General features: G+C 38.0%; 1 protein-coding gene across 1 annotated transcript; it reads right to left on the bottom strand.

Moving 5' to 3' along the window:
• Positions 1–8,326: 8,326 nt before the first annotated feature.
• On the bottom strand, positions 8,327–9,385 carry LOC141292074 (proteinase-activated receptor 1-like). The gene has a single exon (XM_073824038.1). The coding sequence runs from the start codon at positions 9,383–9,385 to the stop codon at positions 8,327–8,329; it is 1,059 nt and encodes a 352-aa protein (XP_073680139.1).
• Between the last annotated feature and the right edge of the window lie 2,628 nt (positions 9,386–12,013).

Here is a 12,013-nt window from a genome sequence, read left to right on the forward strand (position 1 = left end):
TTTTCTGATGAATGTGAGAGTAAAAATAGGGATCTATTAAAAATTTGATTTCAGTAGACATACTCGGGAAGTTGATTGAAGTAAACATACAAGGGTCTGAAACTGAGCTTTATAAAGATATTGAAGTACTTAAGTACTTGTATTTACATTTACATTTATTCATTTAGCAGACGCTTTTATCTGAAGTGACTTACAATTGGGAATACAACAACTGATTCACCCTAAGGAGACAGATCAACACAGGAAGTGCTCAAAAATACCATATATCAGGCGTTGTTAGATGAGTACAGGCTAGAAAGGGAAGATCAAGAAAGAGAAAAGTTTTTTTTATTATTATTATTGAGTCAAATAGTGTCGAAAAAGATGGGTTTTCAGCAGTCGCTTGAAAGCTGTTAAGGAGTCTGCATTCCGGAAATGGGTGGGAAGATCATTCCACCAGGCAGGAACGTTAACTGACAATGTTCTGGAAAGTGATTTCAACACCTCTCTATGGTGGTAGAATGAGGCGTCTTTCACTAGAGGATCTCAGACTTCTGGAGGGAGTGTAGATTTGAAGTAGATCTTTATAATATTGTGCAATGCAAACCTGCAAGATTGAGCAGTTTCAGCTATGTGGTCTTTAAAAGTCAATTTGTTGTCAAAGATTACACCAAGATTTCTGGCTGAAGTTGATGGGGTAATTGTTGATGAACCTAACTGGATGGAGAAGTCATGTTGTAGTGTTCTAAAGAAGTTGGAGTGGCAGGAAAGACAAGGAGCTCAGTCTTTGCTAGATTGAGCTGTAGATGGTGTTCCTTCATCCATGCAGAGATATCCGCCAGGCAGCCTGAGATCCGTGCAGCTACCGATGGTTCATCTGGTTTGAATGAAAGATAGAGCTGTGTGTCATCAGCATAGCAATGGTAGGAGAAGCCATGTGCCTGTATGATGGGGCCCAGAGATGTAGTGTATGTGGAGAAGAGGAGGGGTCCAAGAACTGATCCCTGAGGAATCCCAGTGACCAGTTGAGAAGTTTTGGATACCTCCCCTCCCCAGGCCACTCTGAAAGACCTACCAGAGAGGTAGGATTTGAACCAGCGAAGTGAAGTCCCTGTGATGCCCAGCGATGAGAGGGTGGACAGGAGGATCTTGTTTTTCACCATGTCAAAAGCTGCAGATAGGTCCAGCAAAATGAGTACTGATGATTTGGAATTAGCTTTTGCAGTCCGCAAGGCTTCAGTGACAGACAGTAGTGTAGTCTCAGTTGAATGTATTATTATTCTTTAATAATAAGATGGACTGGTCTGAAAATACAATTAAGATTTGCAAGACAGGTCAAATATGTATTTATCTGTTCAGATGATCCTTTGGGGTCTGTCATGTACCACTTAGGACCTTTTATGTTTTGTGGTATCATAATGGTGTTATTGTACACTGTCACTTGTTAGGGAGGAGTTAATTTAGCCCATGATTAATTCAACCCATCTGCCATACATAGCATTTTAGGTCCCCCCCCCCCCCCCCTCAAATTACCCCAAGTCCCCGGCCAAGATGGCGGCCACCTCCGAGTTTGTGGACATTATGGACAAGGCACTCCCACTGGTGTTATCCTTCCTAATCCTTTCTCCTGAGTCTCCAGTTTCGGCTGTTCCAGTCCAGCCCTCCAGTGTCCGCACCCTCCAGTGTTTGCTCCTCCAGGACTCCCTACAGGGCCCACTCCTCAGGGGCTCCCTCCAGAGGCCACTCTCCCTGAACTCCTTGATTCGCCATGGCCCCCAGAACTGTCTGCTCCACCATGGGCCTCTGAACTGGCCAACCCGAGGCCACTCTCCCTGAACTCCTTGATCCGCCTTGGCCCCCTGAGCTCCACCATGGCCTCCTGAGCCCCCGATTAGCCATGGACTTTTGAGTACCCTGATTTGCGATGGCCACGTGAGCACCCTGATTCGCCATGGCCTCCTGAGCCGTCTGATCCGAGATCCTATTGCCATATTTGGACTTCCTTACCCTAATCAGTTAATTTGCTTCACCTGTCGTTAGTACCCCCTTTATAAGCTGGTTTGCTTTCCCTCATTGCCTTGTCAGGCGTTTTTGTTATTCCATGTTATCACATTCTCTCGTCCCTATGTTCTTTAGTTTCCTTTGTTTTCCTCATGTTTCATTCTTTTGTTTGCCATTTTCTTGCATCCTGATACATTGAAAGTCCACACCACCAAAATTTAGACAAATCAAAAAGCTCATAAAGACGTATGAATTAAGCGGTTTAATCCAAATCTTGTAAAGAGCTATGTTCCTTGTATTTGATAAACACAGTTCATTTTTGTGTTCTTAATTCAGGTTTGGACTTTCAATGGACTAACAGAAACTTCTTAGGTAACAGTATATATTATTTTACTTTGTGTTTTACAGATTAACCAAAGTCTTTAGCATTTGGAACAACATGACAGCAAAATCGAAGTAAGCTGCACCTCTATCCGTTGATCCTGATCTTAAAGGATTAGTTCCCTTTCATAACAACAATGCACAGATAATGTACTCACCCCCTTGTCATCCAAGATGTTCATGTCTTTCTTTCCTCAGTCGTAAAGAATTTTTTTTTTTTTTTTTTTTGAGGAAAACATTTCAGGATTTCTCTCTTTATAATTGGATATGGATGGCGCCCCGAAGTTTGAACTTCCAAAATGCAGTTTAAATGCACTTTAAATGCAGCTTCAAAAGGCTCTAAAGTCTAAACAATCCCAGCCAATGAGGAAGGGTCTTATCTAGCGAAACGATCGGTTATTTTCGAAAAAAAATTACAATTTATTTACTTTTTAACTTCAAATGCTCGTCTTGTCTCATCTCTGCGCAGCACATGCAATCTCTGTGTGATTCTAGTAAATACAGTTAGGGTACGTCTAAAAACTTTTTTTGTTAAGGGCGTTTGAGTTTCTTTGAATGTTCACTTTGTAAACACTATTTCCATACTTTTGAAGCGTTCTAAAGTGATTTTGAAGTTAGGGACGAAAACGAGATGGGATTTTTTAGACGTATCCTATCTGTATTTAGCTGAATCACACAGACATTGCATGTGCTGCGCAGAGATGAGACAAGACGAGCATTTGAAGTTAAAAAGTAAATAAATTGTCTTATTTTTTTTCGAAAAAAAAAAACAAAAACGATCGTTTCACTAGATAAGACCCTTCCTCATCGGCTGGGATAGTTTAGAGCCTTTTGAAGCTGCATTTAAAGTGCATTTAAACTGCATTTTGGAAGTTCAAACTTCGGGGCGCCATCCATTTCCATTATAAAAAGAGAAATCCTGAAACGTTTTCCTCAAAAAAAAAAACATAATTTCTTTACGACTGACGAAAGAAAGACATGAACATCTTGGATGACAAGGGGGTGAGTACATTATCTGTGCATTGTTGTTATGAAAGTGAACTAATCCTTTAATTCAACAGACATCTTCGTTGAAGACTCATTGTCATCAATTAGTTCATCAGTCTGTTCAAAGCTGCTTAAAGAGCTCTCTGTAATTAAACAGACCAAAACACTATCAATGAAAATAACAAAAGATACTTAAAGGAATTGGGTCTCATTAGCAAAGAGGCCTTAATTATGATGTCAAGCTAAATAATTTCTTATGAGCACTATTAGCAGCCCACCTCTTAGCAGTTGTATTCATTTCTTGTGATTATTTAGTAACTCTAAGGAGAAACAGAAAACAAACTTATATGAAATGCAGGCTCATAGAAAGGACTGCTAGGAGTCCTTTGTTTACAAATGACTATATTATGTGACTACAATGAAGGCTCTTTACAATGAACAGTTAAACACGACTTGGTGGCGCCAAGTCAAAGAGTATAGAATACCAAGAGGCGAAACTTTGATGCTTTTTTGGTAACAACCACTAGACGGTGCTTCGGTTGCGCGGCCGCCATTTTGGGGTGAAAATTCCAACTGGACAACAGCAGAGAAGCAGACAGAATGACAACGAAATAGAAGTAAAAGTGGAAATAAAAGAACGCAATGACTGCAGGGAGGTAGTATGTTACACGAAAAAAGTGCAAAAAGTCACTCTTCACTATTAGATTTTTTTTACGGACCAGAATCCATCACCATCTTATACACCCAAAATTGTCGAAGCTCACAGCCAATTCAAAAGAGCAATAGACAATTTCTCAAATTAAGTCATCAGTAAATGTTACTACAGTAAAAGTTGTATTGCATGGTATAAATATACAGAACTGTGTAAGTCCGGTGTTTAGGAATCTAGTATTTTTACCAAAAAAATAGTTTTAAGTCAGTAATTTAGATCTTTTGCTGTAGTGTGTCGAAAAGCTGCAGAACTGTTAAAGGTTTTAAGAACTTCTGTTAAAATGCTGTAAAAGGAGGATGCTGTCAGAAACAATGTCATAAGTAGATTTTCTTCATCAATTAACTCAAATAAATGAACATTTGGTGTCACCATACTTTGCGTTTAAAGGTCCACTGAAGTGCCTTGAAACACGCAGCGTTATCCTATGTGGTGACGTACTTTTAATTGAAACAAAAACATATCGCCCAGCCCCGCCCACTCATTTTGAATAGCCAATAGCGTTCCATATATATCTGCTCGAGCAAGAGCCGTTGAGCTCGGTAAAGCCGCATTTGTAAGCTTATGACAGCCACAGACTAATAAATTACCCCACAAATTCAACATGAAACTTGCTAAAACAAAATAGTGATCATTATCATGCTGAGGCTGTGTAGTTTAATATATGCCGTCCGCACATATGAGCGCTTATGACCTGCTCCGCGTCTCTGTGTAGGGGGCGGGACACTACGGACTCTAGAGAGCATTTGATTGGACAAAACGTTTGATGAGAAACTGAAGTGCACGGTGATATCATCCAAATCCTTGATTCATATTGGCGGAAGTCACGAGGCTGTAAGTTTTGAATGCCCATATCCTGTAAACGCGAATTTTGTCTTTGTTTTGCAGCACACTAGCTTATAGATCACCTTAAGGCTAATATATTCATACTACAAGCAAAAAAACTTTAATTTTGATTTCAGGGGGACATTAAAGCAGCCATTGTTCTAGGTGACCTTGCATGTAGTTTATGTAGCTTTGCAGGTAGGTTTCTTGAAGCATCTTGGAGACATTGCCACAGTTCTTCTGGATTTAGTCTGTCTCAGTTTGTTCTGTTGGTTCATGTCATTCCAGGCAGACTGGATGATGATGATGAGATCAGATCTCTGAGTGGAGCACTGGCTGTTGTCAGACTCCTTGTACAAATTAAAATCTCACTGGATTATTACAATATTTATTTATATATATGTATGTGTGTATATCATAGTATATCAAAAAGTGTTACAGTTAAGATTATATGCATAGTAAAACACTATCAAAAGACTGCCGTTCTTAATAGTCAAACATCTGTCATGCACAACTGCACTGATGTACTTACCGTTAATGGCGGCAGTGCATGCATGCAGAAGTTTAATGAAAAACAAGATGATTTTGACCCCCATGAGTACCGATCAAAGGTCATTTCCTAACTGATAAATCTCTGCTTCACTTTCTGAATGCTCAGTCTCTTCTGTGAGCAGAGGTTTGGGCTTGCTTTTTTTTTTTAGAATCTACAGAGCGAATGAGAGATTGAGCTGTAATTAACAGACATCACAGCACTGAATGAGAGAAAGATGAATTATGGTTTATTTGGACATTTTCCCTAAAGCTTCAACAGGACTTCATTATATAATGCCTCAAAGTCCTGCCTTCATACAGTAGTAGCAAAATTCATTTTCAAATGTAATATGCAAAACGGCAATGGAATTTGCTAAATGGCAATGTTTTTCTGTATTTACATTTTCATTTTCATATCTGCAACATTTAGTGCAAAATTAAAATTTAGTTGCATATAATTCACACTTGCCATTTCTTACACTAGGTTTAATATGTATATTAAAAACATATTTTAACGCTTTATAAGTTGCAAAATTAAGATGAAATCACGGAGCAACACCATGTCTACACCATACACGAGCAGTGCAATGTCATGCGACAAAAGACAGTATTAAACCCAATGGTTCTAATGGTTTCCACTACAAATACCATTATAGACATTACAATCCATCAACGTTTAAATGATAGGGATCTAAATGATTCCAGCCGAGGAAGAAGAGTCATATCTAGAGAAACGATTGGTTATTTTATTATAAATGATTGTTTCTCTAGACAAGAGGGAAGGAAGGAATTGGCACCAGTAAACATATGATGGTCTAAAATTGAGATTGTAAAGATATAGAAGTACTTAGGTGTATGCTTAAATAAGAAGCTGGACTGGTCGTATTCATCTGTTAAGAGGACAGAGTTCATTTTTTGATTTTATGAATGCATATAACATGATTGTATACATGCCATATGTTATATGTATATACAGCCTGGTCTCATTAACATACCCCAAAACCTAAACCTACCCATTTTATAGCAAATATGCATTCTTATCATTTTATTAATAAGCTATTTAGATTTTTATCCCTCTTCACCTACCCCCAAACCTAAACCTACCCATTTTATGGTGAATATAAAAGGATATTGTAATGCCAAGCCAGCCGAGGGAGCCCTCTCCCGAATACTGATCTCACGCTCCCTCTGCTGCTTCTAAACTCACTTCCTGTTTTGAACTATTTAAACAGATGCCACATGTTCCTTCCTTGCGAAGTATTGCCAGTCTACCTGCCTTACCGAGCGTTTATTCTCTGATTATTCTGCCTGCCTGTAAGTGTATGATTCTGCCTTGTTTCTTGACTCACGACTTTACGGATTACCCTTATTGGATTGTTTGCTGGATAGGACTGTCTCTGTGTTTGGATCTTTTGCCTGATTACTTACGTCTGCTCTCGGATTGCCCTTTTGGATTGTTTGCTTGTACTAACTGGTCTCCCGTGTCTTTACACTACGTTTGCTGCAATAAACTTCTGCACATGGATTCTAACACTGCCTCAGCGTCCAGTTTACAGAAATAAAACGGAACAAAATATGCAGGGAAATTACCATTTTAGTAACAATATAGCATAAAAAAATATATCTAATTTATAGTCACTAATCCCACTCCTACATCTAAATCTAACGTTAAACATCTCTGTACAGTAAGAAAGAAAAACATGACAGACATAAAAGTGCAATCACAGTCATTTATTTATTGCAAAACTGTCAGCAGCCGTGCCAAAAAGTGGTCCAAATGACGATGCTTTTGTAGCCGCAGTCCTCCCTGTCGGAACACAGTAGGTTTGTTTGATGTCCAGAGCAAAATTTAAATTGTTAATCTCTGAAAATATTATCCAGATTGTTATCCTGATCCACTCAAGAATGCGCCCACGCATCATTCAAACACATCTCGCCAAGAACACGGCATGTCGTATCAGTGACGAATGCAGGCGAGAGCCAATGAGCGTTCGATTTTTCTGCCGTAAAACTTGTAGTTTCTTAATGTGGTGATATTTGAATTTGAAAAACTTCAGCACGAGTTTATTGCTGCTGGACTCGCTGCTCGGCATGGAGATGAAGATCGCCAGATAAAGGCTTGAATTTGGGTCTATTCCTCACAATCAAATGGATTCTGAAGATCCGGATTACAGCGCACATATAAAATTCTTAATTTTGTAATTATGATGCATGTTCTGTGTATTTTATGGTTCTATTTTTAGTCACACATGTCGGAGAAAACGCCTTTTGTGCCCCACCATGGCAAGTGAAGTTAATATTACACAAATGGTTAAACGATTGCAGAAGTTTTATTTATTTTAAGGGTGTAAAGTGTAGTCTTGTTTAACATTATATATACTTATTCTTTTAAATGAGCTGGCAGCAGAAATCACACAGAACAGGATGAAATGGTATAATTTCATATTAAACAATTAAACTATTTAATAATGTCATTGAAAATATAAGGCCATTGGTATGACAACTAAATACAATGATAATGAAATTAATGCCGCGATTTCAGTATTCATAAGGATTTGTTTTTAGGTGTCATCAAAATGTCAGTATTGTACGATAAAATGCAAAAAAATACGTCTGTATTTGTACGTTTAGATGCTGTAAATACGTCAGTTGTGTACATTTTAGTGTCATAATAGCTTAATGTACGTTTTGTAGAAACACATTTTATGTAAAATACATACGAATAATCATGAGATCAGTTTGGTATATACATATGCAAAGCCCAACATTAAAAATAAACATCATTTCAGTCATTTAAAACTGTCAATTGAATACAGTTGAGTGCATGTATAAAACAGCCATCATCTCTGCAGTACAGACTGTACAGTATTTATAATTGAATCTTTAGTACAAAAAATCACCATCAATTCACACCTAAATGTGAGCTGGAGTGTACTTACAGCTCAGGTTAGAGGATTTTGTTTGACTGTTTGTGTTTGATGGTGTGGTTGTGCTTTTTGTCTTCCTCCACCAGATCAGAGAACGAATCCGCTCTCTGCATTGAGATGAGCCGTAGTAGTACAGCAGAGGATCTAGAAAAACACTTGCACTTCCCAAACACACAGCCATTAGGTAGTATTTCCCCTCCTCGCTGCTGCCTCCGGTGGCTAAACGAACACAGTGGTACAACAAGATGCCATTTGTTGGTGCAAAACACATTACAAACTCCACCAGCACAGCTATAGCCATAATCACAGCTCTCCTTCGCTTGTCTAAAAATGATGTTTCCAAGTTATCATTCTTGGTAGTGAGCACATATATGATAGTAGAGTAACTCACTAAGGTGACGACCAGAGGCAAGAAGAAGTAGATGCAGGAGAGGATGGAGAACAGATACGCATACAGCTGTGCATGATGCAGAATGTCGTGGCAGGTGATGCCCACATTCTGTATCTTGAATGTTTGTGTTATAGAAAGTAGCGGCACAGTACCAGCAAATGCCAGCAGCCAGACCAGCACACAAATGCATGTGGCTTTCCTTGCACTCCTCCAGGTCAGAGAGGTGATGGGAAACACCACGGCCAGCAGTCTGTCCACACTCATGCTCATCATCAGCAGTATGGAGCAGTACATGTAGCAGTAGTAAACTGCACTGAGCACACGACACGCCGCCTCACCGAACACCCAATCTGAAGAGTTCATCTGGTAGTGGATCTTCAGGGGCAGCAGCAGGGTGAAGAGCAGGTCCACACACGCCAGGTGAGACATATAGATCACTGCTGGATGTTTCTCTTGAATCCTACAGGTGAACGTCACCAAGGCCAAAGCGTTTAGGGGTAAGCTAATGAGAATGATGATGATGTAGAATGAGGGCATGAGGCGTGTGACCATTGGGCCTTTGAGGAAGAGAACAACAGCATCTGTGATATTATATATGTCCTCTGTAGTCTCGTTGCATTTCACTCTATCCAGATTGGTGCTGTCACATGGCATAATTTCATCAATGATGTTAATAATACGGTGATCATTTCGAACTGTAAACAAACATAAAATAAACAAATAAAAAAAACAACAACAACTTTGAAACGTCTCAACACCACCAGACAAATATAGTTGAACTGAGGGCTTTTTAAACTTGAAAAAGTTCAAGGCTCGTTCAGGATGCTCTGGTGCTCCGTGGGCTGGTCGGTGTGTGGCATCAAAGTACCGTGAGAGCAATTCAAAAGCTCAAAGAGTCATTTGCTCTCCAATCGCTCTTGCAGTGCTTTGGTGTCGTATGCCAGCCAATCTGCGGACAGCCGATGCATCTCAAGCAAGCCTGGTCTAGTGTTGCTGGGAAAGATGATCATGAGCAGAGCTCTACACTTACTTTTCTTTTTTCTTTTTAGCAGCACACAATTTCAAAGTCAAAGTCAGCATTATTGTCAATTCTGCCACATTTACAGGACACACACTGAACTGAAATTGCGATACTCTCAGGACCTTGGTGGATAACAGATAACATTAAATACAAAAAGTAGAATTTTAAAAATTTGAATAATAAAATTAATAAATACAATTATACATGTAAAAAAACCAAACAAATACAATATACACTATCAATAATCAAAAAATCTGATCAAAACATTGCCTTTTCTTTACGAGGTTATATTTGACTCCTTAAGGTGATTTACAGGGGAATTTTGTTTTTCCCTTTGTAATGGCATTTTTGGCAGCTTTATTAAAAGTATGTCATCCTTTATGTCACATTTCAAAAATGTATACTTTTAAAGCTTTTTAAAATTTCTAATTAAAACAACAGAATAAGAACAAGTAGAATAAGAATAAGTTACCATTAAATGAAATCAGTATTAACAAAATTTATGTGTACTACATGAACACAAAAATGGTTTGTAGGTGGATTTTCATATGTTTATTAAGGCTCGGAGATGGCATAATTAATGTTTTAAATACTAAATCTTGAATACAAAAATACTATTTTTTTTTAAGAACTGAAAATATATATATTTTTAAATGAAACTAAATCTGTAAGTAGGTGGCAGCAAGTCACTGATTTAATTACCGGCAAATTAAATCATTGACTCCCCTGCTGAAAAAAACAGCTAAAACCAGCCTAGGCTGGTTGGCTGGTTTTAGCTGGTCAACCAGGCTAGACAGCTAACCAGCTTGATTTTAGCTGTTTTTATTAGCAAAGAATAGTGTTAATGTCAGACAATGTAAACTTCTTGTTTATTTAACTGTCAACTGTTCGTTTAACTGTATTAAATCAATATCTCATTTACACCCCCTGCTGAAAAAGAACAGCAAAATTCAGCTTTTCTGTTAGCTGGTTTTAACTGGTCATAGCTGGTCAGCAGACTGGTTTTAGAGGGGTTTTGGCCACTTTCCCAGTGGTAGGAAAAAAGGCAACAAAGAAACTCTTTTTGTGAAAAAGGTCAACTCCTGTTATGATGTTTATGTTTTGAGGTGCACTCTTGTCATAAATCTATTACTTTTCCTACATAATTTGTAATACAAAACAGTGGTAAAATATATATTTAGTAGCTTTTCTAGAGCTTCTTAAGAATATAGTTTGTCATTATTAGATTAGGATTTTTTGTAATATGGTTAAGTAAACTTATTAATCAAATTATGTTATTGTGACATCTTTATGTTTTTTATGCTTTTTCACTTTTGTATTCCCTAAGCTAATGTTCAATAAAAACATTGTTTACTGTAAAAAAATACCTATAGCATCCTTTATAGATTTATAGATAGATATAGTCTTTATAGACTTCATTGCTGTGGTTTGTTGCAAACACTGGTCTTACTGTATAATCAGCATATGAGCTCTTACGTTTACAATATTTGATTAGGAAACTGTAGTAATGATGTCATGTCAAATGATACAAATGATTACAAATAGCTTCTTGGGGTCTGGAAAATTTACCTGGTATGAAATCGAGAAGGGAATGGACATTGTGATCTCTATACCACACCTTATCCAAAAAAGAATCATTCTCTCTTGCCGCATAGGTCTCTGTCTTAACAGCGAAATTGCGTTCAGAGCCATCTGTAAACAAACAAACAAAACAATACCAGACAAATAAAGGTGACTGTGACATGTTTGCTGTAAGAGCCATTGAAGAACATGTATTTTAGCAAATGCAGTTTTTTTAGCTGCCTGCATACATTGAAAAACTTAATTTTTCTGTTTCACAAATTTAATGGTGCTGTATTGGGTTCAAAATGAATAAAAAGTCATATAATGTGAATTCAAGCAGATGAGCAAGCCATGAAAGTCACTTTTAATTGATGTACTTACCCCATGTATGCACAAATATAATTGAAAGTAAGAGAGTTTTGACCTCCATGAGCACTGGTCAAGTCTAACTCTAAAGTGTCCAGTCTCTTCTGTGTGGCTTTGCAAGGATGTGATACAGGCAATTTTCAACAATTCAGTGAAAGAATGTCCTTCAGGAAAAAGTTGGGCACCACCCTCAGGAAGTCTATAAGGTTTGCCATTTCTGTTTAAACTAATAGTTCATAGAATGAAAAAGAAGACACTTTAACAATGCAGACATTTTCTGATGACTGTGAGAGTGGATATAGGGAGCCATTAAAGACTTTTGTGGACTGGTG

Source organism: Garra rufa, chromosome 19 (assembly GCF_049309525.1).
Source record: "Garra rufa chromosome 19, GarRuf1.0, whole genome shotgun sequence".
NCBI lineage: Eukaryota > Metazoa > Chordata > Actinopteri > Cypriniformes > Cyprinidae > Garra > Garra rufa.

What these genes read in the sequence shown, in the direction of transcription:
- LOC141292074 (XM_073824038.1), bottom strand. Translation starts at nt 9,385, where the DNA reads ATGCCATGTGACAGCACCAATCTGGATAGAGTGAAATGCAACGAGACT.